Raw genomic sequence first — 26,794 nt, forward strand, 5'->3', positions numbered from 1 at the left:
AGAGTAGTGCATTTGATGCGTTTAAGAAATTCAAGTCGTTGGTTGAAAATAGAAGTGAGTTGAAAATCAAAATGTTAAGAACGGATCAAGGAGGAGAGTTTTGCTCAAAAGAGTTTAACTCATTTTATGAGGACTCAGGGATTGAACGCCAATATACCGCCCCATACACCCCGTAGCAAAGCGAGGTGGTTGAAAGGAGGAATAGAACAGTAGCAGCCATGGTCAGAAGTTTCATCAAGGAATCATAACTACCGCCGTGGATGTGGGGTGAGGCTGTAAGGCACTCAATTTATGTACTAAATGGACTTCCAACTCGAGTGCTGGAGGGAAAAACGCCATATGAGGCATGGAGTGGAAGGATGCCAGATTTAAGTCATTTAAGTGTGTTTGGTTGCTGCGTGTACATGAAAATACCAACTGTGAACGTCAAGAAATTAGACGATCGAAGTCGAAGGATGATTTACCTTGGAAGAGAGCCAGGGACTAAGGGAAATAGGCTTTATGACCCCATGACAGGATCAATGCATAAAAGCAGGGATGTAGTATTCTTTGAGGATGAGTTTTGGTCATGGGAAAAAGCTGAAACCACTGAAATTTTAATTCCAGGACAAGTATTGGAGGTTGAAGAAACACCAGTGGTTGAACATCGCGACACAGCAGAACAGGAGGAGAGGACACCTGTTCAAATACCTCGTGACACAACAGAGGGTGAGTTCACAAAAAACACAGATATATCGAGTGCTGAGAGCAGCGAACCACGACGATACAGGCCATTACATGAAATATACAACGAAACTGAGATGATAGAAATGATTGACGAGGTCATGTTACTAAAGGTAGAAGAGCCCACACATTACAGTGAAGCAGTGAGTGAGCAGGAGTGGGTGGAGGCCATGAAAACCGAAGTTGAAATGATTGAAAAGAATAATACCTAGGAGCTTACCGATTTACCAGCTGGGCATAAACCTGTGGGGCTAAAATGGGTCTATAAACTAAAGAAAGACACAGAAGGAAATGTAGTAAAGCATAAAGCCAGACTTGTGGCCAAGGGATATGTGCAGAGAAAAAGAATAGATTATAACGAAGTGTTCGCTCCTGTAGCAAGGTTGGACACCATAAGGTTGTTACTAGCTCTGGCAGCAAAAGAAGGATGGCAGGTGCACCACCTTGACGTAAAGTATGCATTTTTAAACGGAGAATTACTTGATGAAGTGTACGTTACTCAGCCGGAAGGGTTTGTTAAAAAAGGACAGGAATATAAAGTGTATCGACTGTTGAAGGCGTTGTACGGGCTACGACAGGCCCCAAGGGCATGAAATGCAAGGCTGGACAAGTGCTTAACAAAATTGGGGTTTTAAAGTGCCAACACGAACAGGCTGTATACACGAGGTATAAAAAGGAGAGTTTACTAATAGTAGGCGTGTATGTGGATGATCTGATAATAACAGGTGCTAACTTAACAGAGGTTGATGAGTTCAAGAGGGAAATGAATCAACAGTTTGAAATGAGTGACTTGGGTTTATTATCGTATTACTTGGGAATTGAAGTCAGTCAGAGTTGCTCAGGTATTACGTTGAAGCGGGCTGCATATGTAAAATGAATCCTTCAGAAAGCTGGGATGGTGAGTTATAATTTGACAAGATGTCCCATGGATCAGAAACTTCAGTTGGACAAGGATGAAGGCAGAGAACTGGTGAATGCTACTGAATATCGATGCATTGTTGGGTGTTTAAGGTATTTAACCCATTCTCTTCCTGATATAACTTATGTTGTGGGTGTCGTTAGCAGATTTATGGAGCAGCCAACAGTCAAACATAAACAAGCGGTGAAGCAAATACTGAGGTATATAAAAGGAACGATAAGCTATGGCCTGAGATATACACGTAATAGCTACAGAAATGCACTATCTGGTTATATAGACACTGACATGGCTGGGGATGTGGTTGACAGGAGAAGCACGGGAGGAATGTACTTCTATCTAAATGGGAATTTGATATCATGGACATCACAAAAACAAAGGGTGATTGCATTATCGTCGTGTGAAGCTGAATACATGGCGGCTACGCTGGCAGCATGTCAGAGCATTTGGTTACGAGGTCTGTTAAGGAAGGTATTGAGACAACAGGTTGGGTCAGTCATATTATACATTGATAATAAGTCTGCAATAGAGCTGATGAAAAATCCTGTTCTGCATGGGAGGAGTAAGCATATAGACGTGAGGTTTCATTTTTGGTTTCACCGAGGAGTACAAAGCTCTATTCTTTCATGCTAACTAAAGTCCATCACAGGTGTCATGTATATACACAGGAAGAGTTGATGACATCCATTTGCATGTATAGAAGAATTTCACACCAAATACTTTATCTGCTGTCAAATTTTCAGGTTGACAGATGAAGCTTACAATTTTCAAAGCGCTTTGAACTTGCCTCAAGTTAGTGATGTACGGTTTACAAGAAGATACGTGCGATGTATGGAGGTATTCTGATTTTTGAGATAATTAAGTATTTACAAGAACTCTCTTCTTTTTGCAACTTATTTAACAAACATATTTCTTTTGTACAAATAGTCTTTATATATGTTTTCTGAAAACCCTCAATTATTTATCTGATCAAATCTCGGCTCTTTATCGGAATTTATAAATGCATCAAATGAACAGACTGCAAAACTTGTGATGTTTTGAAGTACTATGTTCAGTTTACTTTTAAATATATAATCTATTCAAGTTTGTTTGCAACACCTCACTTTTGAAATCATTTTAATTTTTCTGCAGCACTTTGCTTTAAAAAAGTTTTATAAGTTATAACTTGTGTGTTTATAACATAGCGGGTACCTAAATGTTATTGTGGTATTATCAAATAAATACAAACAAATACCTCCTTAGGGTGAAGATGAAACTAAGAAATAACTGGAAAGGTCTTCTAGTATGTATTGTAATACCCCGAATTTTCAGAAAATAGTTATATTTAAATATTCAGCTAAAACTCCAAATTAAATCCATAATAAGAATAAGTTTCTAGTTTTTCATAGAATTCTAAAATCCGAGACATAAATAAAATCATCTAAGCTGAAAATAAAGTAAATCCTGGGAGTCGCAACTCCAATACAAACATAATCACTAAAATATTATTCCAAAGCAAGCTCAAATCAAGTCCACCTTTAAGATGTCCCAAAAGCTAAGCACCTGAAAATTTGTGAGTAATGAGCCAAGAGCCCAGCAAGAAAACAATTCTACACTTGTGGATCAAGTATCATAATTTTATAAAACAAAAATCATTTTCCAAAATCCATATGACATAAGATATAAAATTCCATAGCTCGCTAATGCCACAAATACCTGGTGACACAGTATCAAAAGTTCATAATTTTTGTCAATAATGCGCCCCTTACTAAGGTATCATAGAGTGTGCGCTCCCGAAGGCATCATAAGTAGCACTCCCTGGTAAGGTATCAAAGGTTAGTTCCGGAACTATACGCAATTACTAACTGGTTCATAAGTCAGAGCTCACTGGGAATTCTTATTTCTAAAATAGGGTACTTGATCCATAAATTTTAAAACAAAAGCAGTGCAAAAATATTTAAAAGATTTTAAAATAAATAAAGTGTGAAGACTTAACTTACCTTATATGCAAAAATGGTGATCCAAAATATTGCCAAACAAATCCTAAGTTTCAAATAATCAAACCAATAAAAATTAATAAATAATCCATATATAATGGTAAGGCGTAAACAATATTACTTCAATGTTTATATAGGCTATAAAGTACTAAACCATACTAGTTAACAAAGAACATATACCATTTTGATAGTTCTAAACAATAAATAAGAAAAGAAAGTACTTAATACACTTTAATACAAAATTATATTTTAGTAACATGCAATTTACAAAATTATATAATAGTTTGAAATTAAAAATATATCAATTCAACTAAAACGTAAAATCATGCATCATTGTTCCAAAATAATTGAGATCACATATAAATAATGTATTGCAATTCATGTATAAATCATTTAATATATGCATCAAAATCTTAAGACTTTCTAAGTATATATATATATATATATCTATTTATATAATATTATATTTACAATCTAATATACAAATATTTAATGCATAATCATGCATATTTAATACAACTATAACTTTGGGAGCACATGAAAATTTATATGACCAATGTCAAAAAAAACAATAAATATCTTGTAGGAAAGAATATTTTAATAATTAATTTGAAAGTAATATCATTGACATATTTGTACAAACAATGTAAACAAAAACATGCTCTATAAAATAAGGAGGATGTTTAACCATAGCTAAAAAGTAAACATTTCATAGGTAGTAATAGTTTAAATGCATAGTAAAAATATAGAATAAGATATAAAATATGTACCTATGCTGAAAAAGAAGAAGTAGAATAAAACATACCTTGATAGAAGATTGTTGTGCAAACAAAAATGAACCTCATACAAGTCTATTTATTTAGAAATTTGTTAAAACCCACTCCTAGGTTTGTGGCTAGTTATCACCCCACTACTTTTGAACTCACCTGCACATTATCTTACATTATATTTATAGGAGTAGTTTTTGACTAAGTAAAACATCTAAAGATAAAGTATACTTAATTATATAGATATTTATAACCAAATACATTATTTTGTAATGTATTAAGTAAAATCTACATACATAACATGTGAATCATACTATTTTGTAAACTATACATATAAGAAAATATTATTTTTTTATCAAAACAAATAATTTAAAATTCCAAAGACAGATATATATTTGTAAAAAAAATCTGGGTTATCATATATATTGCTAAAATTGTTGCAAACATGTTGATGGTGAATTGGAGGAATGTATTTACATAATTGTTAATCCTTGTTATCTTTCTCCATTGTATAGATGTCAGAAGTGGTCAACTTAAGGTGGGACTTGATTGATCACAGTCATGCAGCACGGATGAATTCAAGAAGTAAGTTTAATTCATTATTTATTTTTCTTTATCTTTTGTTACTTTGCTTTTGAGCTTTCTTCTTCAGGTTTTGTTTTAAGCCTTCAAATTCTATTTATAATGAAAAACTGGACATATTTATCAGGGAACCAAATTAATTCTTTAATCTGATTCAGTAGCTAGACAATAACTGTTGCAAGTCCGTTTTTCTATATTTGTGCCTATTGAGTATTGACATAGTTGACTGGGATGAACAAATGAAGGGATCTGTAGATGGACTAATCCTTACAGGTTTATTGGTTAAGGTTTTAATAATATACAAAAAATAATCAAGGCAGGTTGTTTATCATAGCCAATCCTTAGGAACTAATATATTATATTAAGTGAAGAAACTAAGCATTCATCTACGAAGGTCTGTCCTGCTTGCAATATTTTTTTTAAGCTATATGTGTACGACGCACACATGGTCACATGCTCACAACCAACATTTACCATAATCCGTAACTACTTTAAACAAATGACGTTTGAGTAATATTTTAATCAGTGATATGTATATGAAAGATGTGTCAGGTTTTCACAAATAGAGCTAAAATTGTCGATTTAATTTTTTTTTATTAAAATGATGTAGGACAACTCTAGTTATGATGGATATATAAACTAAAAATGATAACGATGATACAATTTTGGCGGATGAACAACATAACAGCCATTATCCCAAGGGTTTCCGAACAACAAAATGGAGAAGAAACCCAATTTAGGATTCAAAGATATTCGAGTAATCAAGTCTTACATAATATACCCTTGTGCTTACATAGGGAAGAAAAAACCTAATTAAAGAATTACGGAACAAGGCTTGATGATATTTAGGCTTATTATATACGATTTGTCTAGCGTGTGACCATGGGCACATGCTTAGGGCACATGCTAAGAACTAAAACTTATAAAGTTTGAATTATTTTGATTGGTGGAGTTGTTGAAAATGCAGGAGTCCATCATTATTAAGAAGTGTTGGACAATCAAAACAAGCCAAAATTATAGAAGTTTGTGATAATTCTATGCCCATGGGCACACCACAGAAAAACCGTATTATATAACTTACTACATTTTGATAAACTACTGGCCCACATCCGAAACAAATAAATGAATACACTTATTTTCTTTACTATATATTATCAAACTTTATGCTGATAAAAATTAAAGTTACGTGTTTGTCAGGCTTGATGGATATATGCTTATTTTTTATTTGTAAAATTTTGGAAATTGTAATTTTAATTTATACCTCTTTTTTCACGTTAAGTTCACTGATACAGTTCTTTCGACAAGTTTCCGAGAAATCAATTTTAGCCGATGCTGGCTATTGATATGCCTTCCTAGAAACTATAAGTAGTAACAAGTTTTCTCAACTATTATTTAGACTTCCGTTACAGACCATATTGATTTTCCTTTAGAAACATTGTCTAAGGCACTACAATAAAAAACGGCTAAATACAACCGCCCAAAAAATGGTTGTATTTAGTTAAATACAATCGGATCCAGTTGTATTTAACTAAATACAACCATTTTTTGGGCTCGTTGTAAATGCTCGAGTAATATTTAGTAGACCGGTTGTATTTATACTGAATACGACCGTTTAAATACAACCACGTAAATACAATCACTTAAATACAACCGCGTAAATATAACCGTATTCAGTTAAATTTGATTTTTCGATTTCAATTTGAAAATCTCCTTAAAAATTTGAATTTTTTGTAAAAATTCAAAACGCCCGCAAAAAATATAAACTCTACCGTATCTAATAAAAAATATGATTCTAAATTCGACCACATTCAGTTGAATTAATGAACGACAAATTTAAAAAAAATGAAAAACCCATCGCCGGAATCTTGAATCTGCGAAATTTTCCATTGCCTTTTCCGGTACCCGGAGGTGACCGGCCGGCCAAATTTCCGGCGAATCCGGCCAAATTTTCCATTGTTTTTGTGTGTAAATATTTTTTATAATATGTAATTTCAACCGTTGGATTGTTGTGATAGTAGTTGAATATGGTCTGTTAGATATAGTTCACGCGGATCGCTGACGTGGCTCTAAATACAACCGCATTCCGTCGAATTTAGGAGTGTCAATTTTATTATTATTATTATTATTATTATTATTAGTATTATATAATTTGATAACTTTTACAGGACATAAATATTAATTAATATTTTCCTTACAAAGATTATTATATTCTAAATTTTAAAATTTATTTTTGAGAATTCAGTGTTTTAAGAAAAAAATTAATATATGATTTGGATCGATTTTATCATAAATACCACATTTTATAAATATTTTTAAAAAAACTCCAAACATCAGTTTGGGACAAAAATCAGTATATTTTAGTGATATGACAAAAATTTTGGAAAAAAATTAATATATTTGGTTTGCCTTTTTAATAGTCAAAAAGTAGTTTGACTAGTACTTCTAACTAGTGTTTAATCCCATATTTATGTTTAGATATTTTTAAAAATATTAATGAATGATCCAACCGTACGGATGTCAAGATCTGTATATTTTAGTGATATGATAAAAATTTTAGAAAAAAATAAATATATTTGGTTTGCCTTTTTAACAGTCAAAAGAGTAGTTTGACGAGTACTTCTAACTAGTATTTATCCCATATTGATGTTTCGATATTTTTAAAAATATTACTGAATAATTCAACCGTACGGATATCAAGATCTATATATTTCAGTGATATGACAAAATTTTTAGAAAAAAATAAATATATTTGGTTTTCTTTTTTAACAGTCAACTAGTAATTTGACGAGTACTTCTAACTAGTTTGGTACGCGTAAGGTAGGGGGTGGGGGGTTTAAGGTTAGTTTTTTATATATAATTTTGTTTTATTTTTGTGTGTACGTATTTTTTATAAAATGTAATTTCAATCGTTGGATTGTTGTGATAGTAGTTGAATATGGTATGTTAGATATAATTCACGCGGATCGCTGACGTGGCTCTAAATACAACCGCATTTCGTCGAATTTAGGAGTGTCAATTTTATTATTATTATTATTAGTATTATATAATTTGATAACTTTTACAGGACATAAATATTAATTAATATTTTCCTTACAAAGATTATTATATTCTAAATTTTAAAATTTATTTTAGAGAATTCAATGTTTTAAGAAAAAAATTAATATATGATTTGGATCAATTTTATCATAAATACCACATTTTATAAATATTTTTAAAAAAACTCCAAACATCAGTTTGGGACAAAAATCAGTATATTTTAGTGATATGACAAAAATTTTAGAAAAAAATAAATATATTTGGTTTGCCTTTTTAATAGTCAAAGAGTAGTTTGACCAGTACTTCTAACTAGTGTTTAATCCCATATTTATGTTTCGATATTTTTAAAAATATTAATGAATGATCGAACCGTACGGATGTCAAGATCTGTATATTTTAGTGATATGATAAAAATTTAGAAAAAAATAAATATATTTGGTTTGCCTTTTTAACAGTCAAAGAGTAGTTTGACGAGTACTTCTAACTAGTATTTAATCCCATATTGATGTTTCGATATTTTTAAAAATATTACTGAATGATCCAACCATACGGATATCAAGATCTATATATTTCAGTGATATGACAAAATTTTTAGAAAAAAATAAATATATTTGGTTTTCTTTTTTAACACTCAACTAGTAATTTGACGAGTACTTCTAACTAGTTTGGTACGCGTAAGGTAGGGGGTGGGGGGTTTAAGGTTAGTTTTTTATATATAATTTTGTTTTATTTTTGTGTGTAAATTTTTTTTATAAAATATAATTTCAACCGTTGGATTGTTGTGATAGTAGTTTAATATGGTTCGTTAGATATAATTCACGCGGATCGCTGACATGGCTCTAAATACAACCGCATTTCGTCGAATTTAGGAGTGTCAATTTTATTATTATTATTATTGTTATTATTATTAGTATTATATAATTTGATAACTTTTACAGGACATAAATATTAATTAATATTTTCCTTACAAAGATTATTATATTCTAAATTTTAAAATTTATTTTTGAGAATTCAAAGTTTTAAGAAAAATTTTAATATATGATTTGGATCGATTTTATCATAAATACGACATTTTATAAATTTTTAAAACAATTCCAAACATCAGTTTGGGACAAAAATCAGTATATTTTAGTGATATGACAAAAATTTTGGAAAAAAATAAATATATTTGGTTTGCCTTTTTAATAGTCAAAGAGTCGTTTGACCAGTACTTCTAACTAGTGTTTAATCCCATATTGATGTTTTGATATTTTTAAAAATATTAATGAATTATCCAACCGTACGGATGTCAACATCTGTATATTTTAGTAATATGATAAAAAAATTTAGAAAAAAATAATTATATTTGGTTTGCCTTTTTAACCGTGAAAGAGTAGTTTGACGAGTACTTCCAACTAGTGTTCAATCACATATTGATGTTTCGATATTTTTAAAATTATTACTGTACGGATGTCAAGATTTATATATTTTAGTGATATGACAAAATTTATAGAAAAAAATAAATATATTTGGTTTTATTTTTTAACAGTCAACTAGTAATTTAACCAGTACTTTTAACTATTGTTTAATCCCATATTGATGATTCGATATTTTAAAAAATATTAATGAATGATCCAACTGTACGTATGTCAAGATCTGTATATTTTAGTGGTATGAAAAATTTTTTATAAAAAAACAAATATATTTGGTTTGCTTTTTTAACAGTCAGCTAGTAATTTGACAGGTACTTCTAACTAGTATTTAATCCCATATTGACGATTCGATATTTTTAAAAATATTAATGATTGATCCAACCGTACGGATGTCAAAATCAGTATATTTTAGTGATATGACAAAAAATTTAAATAAAAATAAATATATTTGGTTTGCTTTTTTAACAGTCAACTAGTAATTTGACCCGTACTCCTAACTAGTGTTTAATCCCATATTGATGATTCGATATTTTTAAAAATATTAATGAATGATTCAACCGTACGGATGTCAAGATCTGTATATTTTAGTGATATGACAAAAATTTTGGAAAAAAATAAATATATTTGGTTTGCCTTTTTAATAGTCAAAGAGTAGTTTGACATGTACTTCTAACTAGTGTTTAATCCCATATTGATGTTTCGATATTTTTAAAAATATTATGAATGATCCAACCGTACGGATGTCAAGATCTGTATATTTTAGTGATATGATAAAAATTTTAGAAAAAAATAAATATATTTGGTTTGCCTTTTTAACAGTCAAAGAGTAGTTTGACAAGTAATTCTAACTAGTATTTAATCCCATATTGATGTTTCGATATTTTTAAAAATATTACTGAATGATCCAACCGTACGGATATCAAGATCTATATATTTCAGTGATATGACAAAATTTTTAGAAAAAAATAAATATATTTGGTTTTCTTTTTTAACACTCAACTAGTAATTTGACGAGTACTTCTAACTAGTTTGGTACGCGTAAGGTAGGGGGTGGGGGGTTTAAGGTTAGTTTTTTATATATAATTTTGTTTTATTTTTGTGTGTACGTATTTTTTATAAAATGTAATTTCAACCGTTGGATTGTTGTGATAGTAGTTGAATATGGTATGTTAGATATAATTCACGCGGATGCTGACGTGGCTCTAAATACAACCGCATTTCGTCGAATTTAGGAGTGTCAATTTTATTATTATTATTATTAGTATTATATAATTTGATAACTTTTACAGGACATAAATATTAATTAATATTTTCCTTACAAAGATTATTATATTCTAAATTTTAAAATTTATTTTAGAGAATTCAATGTTTTAAGAAAAAAATTAATATATGATTTGGATCAATTTTATCATAAATACCACATTTTATAAATATTTTTAAAAAAACTCCAAACATCAGTTTGGGACAAAAATCAGTATATTTTAGTGATATGACAAAAATTTTAGAAAAAAATAAATATATTTGGTTTGCCTTTTTAATAGTCAAAGAGTAGTTTGACCAGTACTTCTAACTAGTGTTTAATCCCATATTTATGTTTCGATATTTTTAAAAATATTAATGAATGATCGAACCGTACGGATGTCAAGATCTGTATATTTTAGTGATATGATAAAAATTTTAGAAAAAAATAAATATATTTGGTTTGCCTTTTTAACAGTCAAAGAGTAGTTTGACGAGTACTTCTAACTAGTATTTAATCCCATATTGATGTTTCGATATTTTTAAAAATATTACTGAATGATCCAACCGTACGGATATCAAGATCTATATATTTCAGTGATATGACAAAATTTTTAGAAAAAAATAAATATATTTGGTTTTCTTTTTTAACACTCAACTAGTAATTTGACGAGTACTTCTAACTAGTTTGGTACGCGTAAGGTAGGGGGTGGGGGGTTTAAGGTTAGTTTTTTATATATAATTTTGTTTTATTTTTGTGTGTAAATTTTTTTTATAAAATATAATTTCAACCGTTGGATTGTTGTGATAGTAGTTTAATATGGTTCGTTAGATATAATTCACGCGGATCGCTGACATGGCTCTAAATACAACCGCATTTCGTCGAATTTAGGAGTGTCAATTTTATTATTATTATTATTGTTATTATTATTAGTATTATATAATTTGATAACTTTTACAGGACATAAATATTAATTAATATTTTCCTTACAAAGATTATTATATTCTAAATTTTAAAATTTATTTTTGAGAATTCAAAGTTTTAAGAAAAATTTTAATATATGATTTGGATCGATTTTATCATAAATACGGCATTTTATAAATTTTTAAAACAATTCCAAACATCAGTTTGGGACAAAAATCAGTATATTTTAGTGATATGACAAAAATTTTGGAAAAAAATAAATATATTTGGTTTGCCTTTTTAATAGTCAAAGAGTCGTTTGACCAGTACTTCTAACTAGTGTTTAATCCCATATTGATGTTTTGATATTTTTAAAAATATTAATGAATTATCCAACCGTACGGATGTCAACATCTGTATATTTTAGTAATATGATAAAAAAATTTAGAAAAAAATAATTATATTTGGTTTGCCTTTTTAACCGTGAAAGAGTAGTTTGACGAGTACTTCCAACTAGTGTTCAATCACATATTGATGTTTCGATATTTTTAAAATTATTACTGTACGGATGTCAAGATTTATATATTTTAGTGATATGACAAAATTTATAGAAAAAAATAAATATATTTGGTTTTATTTTTTAACAGTCAACTAGTAATTTAACTAGTACTTTTAACTATTGTTTAATCCCATATTGATGATTCGATATTTTAAAAAATATTAATGAATGATCCAACTGTACGTATGTCAAGATCTGTATATTTTAGTGGTATGAAAATTTTTTTATAAAAAAACAAATATATTTGGTTTGCTTTTTTAACAGTCAACTAGTAATTTGACATGTACTTCTAACTAGTATTTAATCCCATATTGACGATTCGATATTTTTAAAAATATTAATGATTGATCCAACCGTACGGATGTCAAAATCAGTATATTTTAGTGATATGACAAAAAATTTAAATAAAAATAAATATATTTGGTTTGCTTTTTTAACAGTCAACTAGTAATTTGACCCGTACTCCTGACTAGTGTTTAATCCCATATTGATGATTCGATATTTTTAAAAATATTAATGAATGATTCAACCGTACGGATGTCAAGATCTGTATATTTTAGTGATATGACAAAAATTTTGGAAAAAAATAAATATATTTGGTTTGCCTTTTTAATAGTCAAAGAGTAGTTTGACATGTACTTCTAACTAGTGTTTAATCCCATATTGATGTTTCGATATTTTTAAAAATATTATGAATGATCCAACCGTACGGATGTCAAGATCTGTATATTTTAGTGATATGATAAAAATTTTAGAAAAAAATAAATATATTTGGTTTGCCTTTTTAACAGTCAAAGAGTAGTTTGACAAGTAATTCTAACTAGTATTTAATCTCATATTGATGTTTCGATATTTTTAAAAATATCACTGAATGATCCAACTGTAAGTATGTCAAGATCTATATATTTTAGTGATATGACAAAAAATTTAGAAAAAAAAAATATATTTGGTTTTCTTTTTTAACAGTCAACTAGTAATTTGACTAGTACTTCTGACTAGTTTGGAACGCGTAAGGTAGGGGTGGGGGGTTTAAGGTTAGTTTTTTTATATATAATTTTGTTTAATTTTTGTGAGTAAATATTTTTTATAAAATGTAATTTCAACCATTGGATTATTGTGATAATAGTTGAATATGGTCCGTTAGATATAATTCACGCGGATCGCTGACGTGGCTCTAAATACAACTGCATTCCTTCGAATTTAGGAGTATCAATTTTATTATTGTTATTATTGTTATTATTATTATTATTATTATTATTATTATTATTATATAATTTGATAACTTTTACAGGACATAAATATTAATTAATATTTTCCTTACAAAGATTATTATATTCTAAATTTTAAAATTTATTTTTGAGAATTCAATGTTTTAAGAAAAATTTTAATCCATGATTTGGATCAATTTTATCATAAATACCACATTTTATAAATATTTTTAAAAAAAACTATAAACATGAGTTTGGGAAAAATGAATATATTTTTGTGATATTTTAATAAATCTAGAAAAAATTAAATATATTTGGTTTGCCTTTTTAATAGTCAAAGAATAGTTTGACAAGTACTTTTAACTAGTGTTTAATCCCATATTGATGTTTCGATAGTTTTAAAAATATTACTGAATGATCCAACCGTACGGATGTCAAGATCTGTATATTTTAGTGATATAACAAAATTTATAGAAAAAAATAAATGTATTTGGTTTTATTTTTTAACAGTCAACTTGTAATTTGACCAGTACTTCTAACTAGTGTTTAATCCCATATTGATGATTCGATATTTTTAAAAATTTTAATGAATGATCCAACCGTAGGGATGTCAAGATCTGTATATTTTAGTTATATGACAAAAATTTTAGAAAAAAATAAATATATTTGGTTTGCCTTTTTAACAGTCAAAGAGTAGTTTGACGAGTACTTCTAACTAGTGTTTAATCCCATATTGATGTTTCAATATTTTTAAAAATATTAATGAATGATCCAACCGTACGGATTTCAAGATCTATATATTTTAGTGATAAGACAAAAATTTTAGAAAAAATAAATATATTTGGTTTATGTTTTTAACAATCAACTAGTAATTTGACTAGTACTTCTAACTAGTGTTTAATCCCATAGTGATGATTCGATATTTTTAAAAATATTAATGAATGATCCAACCGTACGGATGTTAAGATCTGTATATTTTAATGATATGATAAAATTTTTAGAAAAAAACAAATATATTTGGTTTGCCTTTTTAACAGTCAAAGAGTAGTTTGACGAGTACTTCTTACTAGTGTTTAATCCCATACTGATGTTTCGATATTTTTAAAAATATTAATGAATGATCCAACCGTTCGGATGTCAAGATCTGTATATTTTAGTGATATGACAATAAGTTTAGAAAATAATAAATATATCTGGTTTGTTTTTTTAACAGTCAACTAGTAATTTGACTTGTACTTCTAACTAGTGTTTAATCCCATATTCATCATTTGATATTTTTAAAAATTTTAATGAATGATCCAACCGTACGGATGTCAAGATCTGTATATTTTAGTAATATGTCAAAAATTTTAGAAAAAAATAAATATATTTGGTTAGCTTTTTTAACAGTCAACTAGTAATTTAACCCGTACTCCTAAATAGTGTTTAATCCCATATTGATGATTCGACATTTTTAAAAATATAAATGAATGATTCAACTGTACGGATGTCAAGATCTGTATATTTTAGTGATATGACAAAAATTTTGGAAAAAAATAAATATATTTGGTTTGCCTCTTTAATAGTCAAAGAGTAGTTTGACCAGTACTTCTAACTTGTGTTTAATCCCATATTGATGTTTCGATATTTTTAAAAATATTAATGAATGATCCAACCATATGGATGTGAAGATCTGTATATTTTAGTGATATGAAAAAAAATTTAGAAAAAATAAATATATTTGGTTTGCCTCTTCTAACTAGTGTTTAATCCCATATTGATGTTTCGATATTTTTAAAAATATTACTGAATGGTCCAACCCTACGGATATCAAGATCTATATATTTCAGTGATATGACAAAATTTTTAGAAAAAAATAAATATATTTGGTTATTTTTTTAATAGTCAACTAGTAATTTTACTCGTACTTCAAACTAGTTTGGAACGCGTAAGGTAGGGGGTGGGGGGGTTTAAGGTTAGTTTTTTATATATAATTTTGTTTTATTTTTGTGTGTAAATATTTTTTATAAAAATGTAATTTAAACTGTTGGATTATTGTGATAGTAGTTGAATATGGTCCGTTAGATATAATTCACGCGGATCGCTGACGTCGCTCTAAATACAACCGCATTCTGTCAAATTTAGGAGTATCAATTTTATTATTGTTATTATTGTTATTATTATTATTATATAATTTGATAACTTTTACAGGACATAAATATTAATTAATATTTTCCTTACAAAGATTATTATATTCTAAATTTTAAAATTTATTTTTTAGAATACAATGTTTTAAGAAAAAATTTAATCCATGATTTGGATCGATTTTATCATAAATACCCCACTTTATAAATATTTTTAAAAACAACTCCAAACATTAGTTTGGGACAAAAATTAATATATTTTTGTGATATGAAAAAAATTTTGGAAAAAAATAAATATATTTGGTTTGCCTTTTTAATAGTCAAAGAGTAGTTTGACCGGTACTTCTAACTAGTGTTTAATCTCATATTGATGTTTTGATATTTTTAAAAATATTAATGAATGATCCAACCATACGGATGTCAAGATCTGTATATTTTAGTGATATGATAAAAAATTTAGAAAAATATAAATATATTTGGTTTGCCTTTTTAACCGTCAAAGAGTAGTTTGACGAGTACTTCTAACTAGTGTTTAATCCCATATTGATGTTTCGATATTTTAAAAAATATTACTGAATGATCCAACCGTACGGATGTCAAGATCTTTATATTTTAGTAATATGACAAAATTTAAAGAAAAAAATAAATATATTTGGTTTGCCTTTTTAACCGTGAAAGAGTAGTTTGACGAGTACTTACAACTAGTGTTAAATCACATATTGATGTTTCGATATTTTTAAAATTATTACTGTACGGATGTCAAGATCTATATATTTTAGTGATATGACAAAATTTATAGAAAAAAATAAATATATTTGGTTTTATTTTTTAACTGTCAACTAGTAATTTAACCAGTACTTCTAAATATTGTTTAATCCCATATTGATGATTCGATATTTTAAAAAATATTAATGAATGATCCAACCGTACGTATGTCAAGATCTGTATATTTTAGTGGTATAAAAAAAATTTATAAAAAAATAAATATATTTGGTTTGCTTTTTTAACAGTGAACTAGTAATTTGACAGTTACTTCTAACTAGTGTTTAATCCCATATTGACGATTCGATATTTTTAAAAATATTAATGATTGATCCAACCGTACGGATGTCAAAATCAATATATTTTAGTGATATGACAAAAAATTTAAATAAAAATAAATATATTTGGTTTGCTTTTTTAAAAGTCAACTAGTAATTTGACCCGTACTCCTGACTAGTGTTTAATCCCATATTGATGATTCGATATTTTTAAAAATATTAATGAATGATTCAACCGTACGGATGTCAAGATCTGTATATTTTAGTGATATGACAAAAATTTTGGAAAAAAATAAATATATTTGGTTTGCCTTTTTAATAGTCAAAGAGTAGTTTGACCTGTACTTCTAACTAGTGTTTAATCCCATATTGATGTTTCGATATTTTTAAAAATATTAATGAATGATCCAACCGTACGGATGTCAAGATCTGTATATTTTAGTGATATGATAAAAAATTTAGAAAAAAATAAATATATTTGGTTTGCCTTTTTAACAGTCAAAGAGTAGTTTGACGAGTATTTCTAACTAGTATTTAATCTCATATTGATGTTTCGATATTTTTAAAAATATCGCTGAATGATCCAACCGTAAGGATGTCAAGATCTATATATTTTAGTGATATGACAAAAATTTTAGAAAAAAAAAAATATTTGGTTTTCTTTTTTAAACGTCAACTAGTAATTTGACCACTACTTCTGACTAGTTTGGAACGCGTAAGGTAGGGGTGGGGGGTTTAAGCTTAGTTTTTTTATATATAATTTTGTTTAATTTTTGTGTGTAAATATTTTTTATAAAATGTAATTTCAACCATTGGATTATTGTGATAGTAGTTGAATATGGTCCGTTAGATATAATTCACGCGGATCGCTGACGTGGCTCTAAATACAACCGCATTCCTTCGAATTTAGGAGTATCAATTTTATTATTGTTATTATTGTTATTATTATTATTATTATTATATAATTTGATAACTTTTACAGGACATAAATATTAATTAATATTTTCCTTACAAAGATTATTATATTCTAAATTTTAAAATTTATTTTTGAGAATTCAATGTTTTAAGAAAAATTTTAATCCATGAATTGGATCAATTTTATCATAAATACCACATTTTATAAATATTTTTAAAAAAAACTATAAACATCAGTTTGGGAAAAATGAATATATTTTTGTGATATTTTTATAAATCTAGAAAAAATTAAATATATTTGGTTTGACTTTTTAATAGTCAAAGAATAGTTTGACGAGTACTTTTAACTAGTGTTTAATCCCATATTGATGTTTCGATAGTTTTAAAAATATTACTGAATGATCCAACGGTACGGATGTCAAGATCTGTATATTTTAGTGATATGACAAAATTTATAGAAAAAAATAAATGTATTTGGTTTTATTTTTTAACAGTCAACTAGTAATTTGACCAGTACTTCTAACTAGTGTTTAATCCCATATTGATGATTCGATATTTTTAAAAATTTTAACGAATGATCCAACCGTAGGGATGTCAAGATCTGTATATTTTAGTTATATGACAAAATTTTTAGAAAAAAATAAATATATTTGGTTTGCCTTTTTAAGAGTCAAAAAGTAGTTTGACAAGTACTTCTAACTAGTGTTTAATCCCATATTGATGTTTCAATATTTTTAAAAATATTAATGAATGATCCAACCGTACGGATGTCAAGATCTATATATTTTAGTGATAAGACAAAAATTTTAGAAAAAATAAATATATTTGGTTTACGTTTTTAACAATCAACTAGTAATTTGACTAGTACTTCTAACTAGTGTTTAATCCCATAGTGATGATTCGATATTTTTAAAAATATTAATGAATGATCCAACCGTACGGATGTTAAGATCTGTATATTTTAATGATATGATAAAATTTTTAGAAAAAAACAAATATATTTGGTTTGCCTTTTTAACAGTCAAAGAGTAGTTTGACGAGTACTTCTTACTAGTGTTTAATCCCATACTGATATTTCGATATTTTTAAAAATATTAATGAATGATCCAACCGTTCGGATGTCAAGATCTGTATATTTTAGTGATATGACAATAAGTTTAGAAAATAATAAATATATCTGGTTTGTTTTTTTAACAGTCAACTAGTAATTTGACTTGTACTTCTAACTAGTGTTTAATCCCATATTCATCATTTGATATTTTTAAAAATTTTAATGAATGATCCAACCGTACGGATGTCAAGATCTGTATATTTTAGTGATATGTCAAAAATTTTTAAAAAAAATAAATATATTTGGTTAGCTTTTTTAACAGTCAACTAGTAATTTGACCCGTACTCCTAAATAGTGTTTAATCCCATATTGATGATTCGACATTTTTAAAAATATAAATGAATGATTCAACTGTACGGATGTCAAGATCTGTATATTTTAGTGATATGACAAAAATTTTGGAAAAAAATAAATATATTTGGTTTGCCTTTTTAATAGTTAAAGAGTAGTTTGACCAGTACTTCTAACTTGTGTTTAATCCCATATTGATGTTTCGATATTTTTAAAAATATTAATGAATGATCCAACCATACGGATGTGAAGATCTGTATATTTTAGTGATATGATAAAAAATTTAGAAAAAATAAATATATTTGGTTTGCCTCTTCTAACTAGTGTTTAATCCCATATTGATGTTTCGATATTTTTAAAAATATTACTGAATGATCCAACCTTACGGATATCAAGATCTATATATTTCAGTGATATGACAGAATTTTTAGAAAAAAATAAATATATTTGCTTTTCTTTTTTAATAGTCAACTAGTAATTTGACCACTACTTCTGACTAGTTTGGAACGCGTAAGGTAGGGGTGGGGGGTTTAAGCTTAGTTTTTTTATATATAATTTTGTTTAATTTTTGTGTGTAAATATTTTTTATAAAATGTAATTTCAACCATTGGATTATTGTGATAGTAGTTGAATATGGTCCGTTAGATATAATTCACGCGGATCGCTGACGTGGCTCTAAATACAACCGCATTCCTTCGAATTTAGGAGTATCAATTTTATTATTGTTATTATTGTTATTATTATTATTATTATTATTATTATATAATTTGATAACTTTTACAGGACATAAATATTAATTAATATTTTCTTTACAAAGATTATTATATTCTAAATTTTAAAATTTATTTTTGAGAATTCAATGTTTTAAGAAAAATTTTAATCCATGAATTGGATCAATTTTATCATAAATACCACATTTTATAAATATTTTTAAAAAAAACTATAAACATCAGTTTGGGAAAAATGAATATATTTTTGTGATATTTTTCTAAATCTAGAAAAAATTAAATATATTTGGTTTGACTTTTTAATAGTCAAAGAATAGTTTGACGAGTACTTTTAACTAGTGTTTAATCCCATATTGATGTTTCGATAGTTTTAAAAATATTACTGAATGATCCAACGGTACGGATGTCAAGATCTGTATATTTTAGTGATATGACAAAATTTATAGAAAAAAATAAATGTATTTGGTTTTATTTTTTAACAGTCAACTAGTAATTTGACCAGTACTTCTAACTAGTGTTTAATCCCATATTGATGATTCGATATTTTTAAAAATTTTAATGAATGATCCAACCGTAGGGATGTCAAGATCTGTATATTTTAGTTATATGACAAAATTTTTAGAAAAAAATAAATATATTTGGTTTGCCTTTTTAAGAGTCAAAAAGTAGTTTGACAAGTACTTCTAACTAGTGTTTAATCCCATATTGATGTTTCAATATTTTTAAAAATATTAATGAATGATCCAACCGTACGGAGGTCAAGATCTATATATTTTAGTGATAAGACAAAAATTTTAGAAAAAATAAATATATTTGGTTTACGTTTTTAACAATCAACTAGTAATTTGACTAGTACTTCTAACTAGTGTTTAATCTCATAGTGATGATTCGGTATTTTTAAAAATATTAATGAATGATCCAACCGTACGGATGTTAAGATCTGTATATTTTAATGATATGATAAAATTTTTAGAAAAAAACAAATATATTTGGTTTGCCTTTTTAACAGTCAAAGAGTAGTTTGACGAGTACTTCTTACTAGTGTTTAATCCCATACTGATGTTTCGATATTTTTAAAAATATTAATCAATGATCCAACCGTTCGGATGTCAAGATCTGTATATTTTAGTGATATGACAATAAGTTTAGAAAATAATAAATATATCTGGTTTATTTTTTTAACAGTCAACTAGTAATTTGACTTGTACTTCTAACTAGTGTTTAATCCCATATTCATCATTTGATATTTTTAAAAATTTTAATGAATGATCCAACCGTACGGATGTCAAGATCTGTATATTTTAGTGATATGTCAAAAATTTTAGAAAAAAATAAATATATTTGGTTAGCTTTTTTAACAGTCAACTAGTAATTTGACCCGTACTCCTAAATAGTGTTTAATCCCATATTGATGATTCAACATTTTTAAAAATATAAATGAATGATTCAACTGTACGGATGTCAAGATCTGTATATTTTAGTGATATGACAAAAATTTTGGAAAAAAATAAATATATTTGGTTTGCCTTTTTAATAGTTAAAGAGTAGTTTGACCAGTACTTCTAACTTGTGTTTAATCCCATATTGATGTTTCGATATTTTTAAAAATATTAATGAATGATCCAACCATACGGATGTGAAGATCTGTATATTTTTGTGATATGATAAAAAATTTAGAAAAAATAAATATATTTGGGTTGCCTCTTCTAACTAGTGTTTAATCCCATATTGATGTTTCGATATTTTTAAAAATATTACTGAATGATCCAACCTTACGCATATCAAGATCTATATATTTCAGTGATATGACAAAATTTTTAGAAAAAAATAAATATATTTGGTTTTCTTTTTTAATAGTCAACTAGTAATTTTACTCGTACTTCAAACTAGTTTGGAACGCGTAAGGTAGGGGGTGGGTGGGTTTAAGGTTAGTTTTTTATATATAATTTTGTTTTATTTTTGTGTGTAAATATTTTTTATAAAAATGTAATTTCAACTGTTGGATTATTGTGATAGTAGTTGAATATGGTCCGTTAGATATAATTCACGCGGATCGCTGACGTCGCTCTAAATACAACCGCATTCTGTCGAATTTAGGAGTATCAATTTTACTATTGTTATTATTGTTATTATTATTATTATATAATTTGATAACTTTTACAGGACATAAATATTAATTAATATTTTCCTTACAAAGATTATTATATTCTAAATTTTAAAATTTATTTTTTAGAATACAATGTTTTAAGAAAAAATTTAATCCATGATTTGGATCGATTTTATCATAAATACCACACTTTATAAATATTTTTAAAAAAAACTCCAAACATCAGTTTGGGACAAAAATTAATATATTTTTGTGATATGAAAAAAATTTTGGAAAAAAATAAATATATTTGGTTTGCCTTTTTAATAGTCAAAGAGTAGTTTGACCAGTACTTCTAACTAGTGTTTAATCTCATATTGATGTTTTGATATTTTTAAAAATATTAATGAATGATCCAACCATACGGATGTCAAGATCTGTATATTTTAGTGATATGATAAAAAATTTAGAAAAAATTAAATATATTTGGTTTGCCTTTTTAACCGTCAAAGAGTAGTTTGACGAGTACTTCTAACTAGTGTTTAATCCCATATTGATGTTTCGATATTTTAAAAAATATTACTGAATGATCCAACCGTACGGATGTCAAGATCTTTATATTTTAGTAATATGACAAAATTTAAAGAAAAAAATAAATATATTTGGTTTGCCTTTTTAACCGTGAAAGAGTAGTTTGACGAGTACTTCCAACTAGTGTTCAATCACATATTGATGTTTCGATATTTTTAAAATTATTACTGTACGGATGTCAAGATCTATATATTTTAGTGATATGACAAAATTTATAGAAAAAAATAAATATATTTGGTTTTATTTTTTAACTGTCAACTAGTAATTTAACCAGTACTTCTAAATATTGTTTAATCCCATATTGATGATTCGATATTTTAAAAAATATTAATGAATGATCCAACCGTACGTATGTCAAGATCTGTATATTTTAGTGGTATGAAAAAAAATATATAAAAAAATAAATATATTTGGTTTGCTTTTTTAACAGTGAACTAGTAATTTGACAGTTACTTCTAACTAGTGTTTAATCCCATATTTACGATTCGATATTTTTAAAAATATTAATGATTGATCCAACCGTACGGATGTCAAAATCAGTATATTTTAGTGATATGACAAAAAATTTAAATAAAAATAAATATATTTGGTTTGCTTTTTTAAAAGTCAACTAGTAATTTGACCCGTACTCCTGACTAGTGTTTAATCCCATATTGATGATTCGATATTTTTAAAAATATTAATGAATGATTCAACCGTACGGATGTCAAGATCTGTATATTTTAGTGATATGACAAAAATTTTGGAAAAAAATAAATATATTTGGTTTGCCTTTTTAATAGTCAAAGAGTAGTTTGACCTGTACTTCTAACTAGTGTTTAATCCCATATTGATGTTTCGATATTTTTAAAAATATTAATGAATGATCCAACCGTACGGATGTCAAGATCTGTATATTTTAGTGATATGATAAAAATTTTAGAAAAAAATAAATATATTTGGTTTGCCTTTTTAACAGTCAAAGAGTAGTTTGACGAGTATTTCTAACTAGTATTTAATCTCATATTGATGTTTCGATATTTTTAAAAATATCGCTGAATGATCCAACCGTAAGGATGTCAAGATCTATATATTTTAGTGATATGACAAAAATTTTAGAAAAAAAAATATATTTGGTTTTCTTTTTTAAAAGTCAACTAGTAATTTGACCACTACTTCTGACTAGTTTGGAACGCGTAAGGTAGGGGTGGGGGGTTTAAGCTTAGTTTTTTTATATATAATTTTGTTTAATTTTTGTGTGTAAATATTTTTTATAAAATGTAATTTCAACCATTGGATTATTGTGATAGTAGTTGAATATGGTCCGTTAGATATAATTCACGCGGATCGCTGACGTGGCTCTAAATACAACCGCATTCCTTCGAATTTTGGAGTATCAATTTTATTATTGTTATTATTGTTATTATTATTATTATTATTATATAATTTGATAACTTTTACAGGACATAAATATTAATTAATATTTTCCTTACAAAGATTATTATATTTTAAATTTTAAAATTTATTTTTGAGAATTCAATGTTTTAAGAAAAATTTTAATCCATGATTTGGATCAATTTTATCATAAATACCACATTTTATAAATATTTTTAAAAAAAACTATAAACATGAGTTTGGGAAAAATGAATATATTTTTGTGATATTTTTATAAATCTAGAAAAAATTAAATATATTTGGTTTGCCTTTTTAATAGTCAAAAAATAGTTTGACGAGTACTTTTAACTTGTGTTTAATCCCATATTGATGTTTCGATAGTTTTAAAAATATTACTGAATGATCCAACCGTACGGATGTCAAGATCTGTATATTTTAGTGATATGACAAAATTTATAGAAAAAAATAAATGAATTTGGTTTTATTTTTTAACAGTCAACTAGTAATTTGACCAGTACTTCTAACTAGTGTTTAGTCCCATATTGATGATTCGATATTTTTAAAAATTTTAATGAATGATCCAACCGTAGGGATGTCAAGATCTGTATATTTTAGTTATATGACAAAAATTTTAGAAAAAAATAAATATATTTGGTTTGCCTTTTTAAGAGTCAAAAAGTAGTTTGACAAGTACTTCTAACTAGTGTTTAATCTCATATTGATGTTTCAATATTTTTAAAAATATTAATGAATGATCCAACCGTACGGATGTCAAGATCTATATATTTTAGTGATAACACAAAAGTTTTAGAAAAAATAAATATATTTGGTTTACGTTTTTAACAATCAACTAGTAATTTGACTAGTACTTCTAACTAGTGTTTAATCCCATATTGATGTTTCGATATTTTTAAAAATATTAATGAATGATCCAACCGTAGGGATGTCAAGATCTGTATATTTTAGTGATATGATAAAAAATTTAGAAAAAATAAATATATTTGGTTTGCCTCTTCTAACTAGTGTTTAATCCCATATTGATGTTTCGATATTTTTAAAAATATTATTGAATGATCCAAACTTACGGATATCAAGATCTATATATTTCAGTGATATGACAAAATTTTTAGAAAAAAATAAATAAATTTGGTTTTCTTTTTTAATAGTCAACTAGTAATTTTACTCGTACTTCAAACTAGTTTGGAACGCGTTAGGTAGGGGGTGGGGGGGTTTAAGGTTAGCTTTTTATATATAATTTTGTTTTATTTTTGTGTGTAAATATTTTTTATAAAATGTAATTTCAACTGTTGGATTATTGTGATAGTAGTTGAATATGGTCCGTTAGATATAATTCACGCGGATCGCTGACGTCGCTCTAAATACAACCGCATTCCATCGAATTTAGGAGTATCAATTTTATTATTGTTATTATTGTTATTATTATTATTATATAATTTGATAACTTTTACAGGACATAAATTTGTCCATTTCGAAAGGAAGTGTGGTAATTTATAGAAAATTTTTACCATGCAAAAGCTAAAAAATTGTTGGACATTCATATTTCATTAGTAGGCGGTGTTTTTTAAATTCTCCGTTTTTCTCCTAGATTCAGGAGTTCAGTTCTCTTGTGGCTACGTACGTGTGAAAGAAGGCTAGACAAAGATGTGCTGGAACCCACACGTACTCCATACTCTTCCTTGTAAGCATTACCACACATTGTTTACGGAGTGGGATTCTGATGTTTCTCCAGACATGGTACTGAATTCCCAAATCTGAGTTAATCATTTTGGATTTGGTGGCGCCTTTCATTCTTTAGAGGATCGGAATCTAGTGCAGTTGAGTCCAGGTGATGGTTGTGGTGATTTTCTAATTCTAGTTCAGTGTGTAATATTACACTGTAGTTTATTTGATATCAATCTGGAACCTACCATAGAAGTTAAAGAGAGATTAGTAGATATGTTGAAGTTTTACTGGTTAAAATATCTCTGAACCGACACATCATTTCTTTGGAAGCAGGACAACTTAGAAGAAGGGTTGATTTTCATTTGATTATGTGTACTTGGAACGTTTATAATCAATATAATATGTATCATCTGCAGGTGCAAGAGAGAGCATTAGGTGTGATTATTCATTCTGAACAATGTAATCAAGTTATTGCTGGGATTAAGCTGTAGCTCGACGAAGTCCAAGGCAGTAGGTAGACAGCAAATATGGATTCATAACTCTTCCTTATAGTGGCTAACTCTCCCCTTTTTGTTGGTCCCAGATTAAAACCACCAGCAACTAGCTTATTACAGATGCAATACTCACACACAACACACTCGTTTAAAACAGAAGAAATGCAGAACTCAACTTCTTATATTTATTAAACAAACACAGTACATTTATATTAAAAGTACTTGGAAATAAACAAAACAACTAACTCCTAAAGACCAGCAACAAACTCCTAAATATAGTCCACTACTTCCACTTATTCTCCTCATCCTAAAAACACTGAAACCACTCTTTGACTACTTCTCTAACGGCTACTACTGCTATCTGGTGTAAAGAACATTCAGGCAAAATACAAGTTCAAATTATTTTCCAACACACTCTCCCGTAATTTGAACTCGATTCTGCAGATTCTGGATTCCAAGCAATGCTCGCATTCTCTCGAACTTCACCGTAGACATGGGTTTAGTCAATATATCCGCACATTGCTTTTCAGAACACACATGCTTGATCAAAATCTCTCCTCGTGCAACACATTCGCGTATAAAGTGGTAGCGAATATCAATGTGTTTGCTTCGTCCATGGAAGACCGGATTTTTCGCCAAATCAATGGCAGACTTGTTATCTATATATATAGTAACTGGACAGTGCTTCATATCACCTATCTGGGTAAGTAAATTTCGCAGCCACACACCTTGACATGCTGCTGCAGTTGCAGCCATGAATTCTGCTTCACAGGATGATAAAGCCACGCACCTCTGCTTTTGTGATACCCAAGTAATCAAACTTTCATTTAAATAAAATGCCATTCCCCCTGTACTTTTTCTATCCTCGACATCTCCCCCAAGATCACTATCAGTATAGCCAGACAATATATAGTTTCCAGTCCCTCTCCTGTAAATTAAACCATAGTTTAGAGTACCTTTTACATACCGCAAAATACGCTTTGCTGCGTTCAAATGCATCGTAGTGGGACGCTCCATAAACCGGCTAATCATCCCT

General features: G+C 27.6%; 1 protein-coding gene across 1 annotated transcript; it reads left to right on the forward strand.

The window, feature by feature from the left end:
- Window positions 1–1,648: 1,648 nt before the first annotated feature.
- LOC141702497 (secreted RxLR effector protein 161-like) lies at window positions 1,649–25,755 on the forward strand. Its single transcript, XM_074506156.1, has 3 exons — window positions 1,649–2,220; window positions 2,383–2,476; window positions 25,681–25,755. The coding sequence occupies exons 1-3, from the start codon at window positions 1,649–1,651 to the stop codon at window positions 25,753–25,755; spliced, it is 741 nt and encodes a 246-aa protein (XP_074362257.1).
- The last annotated feature ends 1,039 nt before the right edge of the window (window positions 25,756–26,794 follow it).

The sequence above is a fragment of the Apium graveolens genome, unplaced genomic scaffold (genome assembly GCF_009905375.1).
Source record: "Apium graveolens cultivar Ventura unplaced genomic scaffold, ASM990537v1 ctg5243, whole genome shotgun sequence".
NCBI lineage: Eukaryota > Viridiplantae > Streptophyta > Magnoliopsida > Apiales > Apiaceae > Apium > Apium graveolens.

Bases quoted from the DNA above. Each gene is read 5' to 3' on its own strand.
- LOC141702497 (XM_074506156.1), top strand. From the start codon at position 1,649: ATGGATCAGAAACTTCAGTTGGACAAGGATGAAGGCAGAGAACTGGTG. The intron at 2,221-2,382 runs GTTTCATTTTTG...TCAAATTTTCAG, and splicing joins AGTAAGCATATAGACGTGAG to GTTGACAGATGAAGCTTACA. The intron at 2,477-25,680 runs GTATTCTGATTT...TATCATCTGCAG, and splicing joins GATACGTGCGATGTATGGAG to GTGCAAGAGAGAGCATTAGG.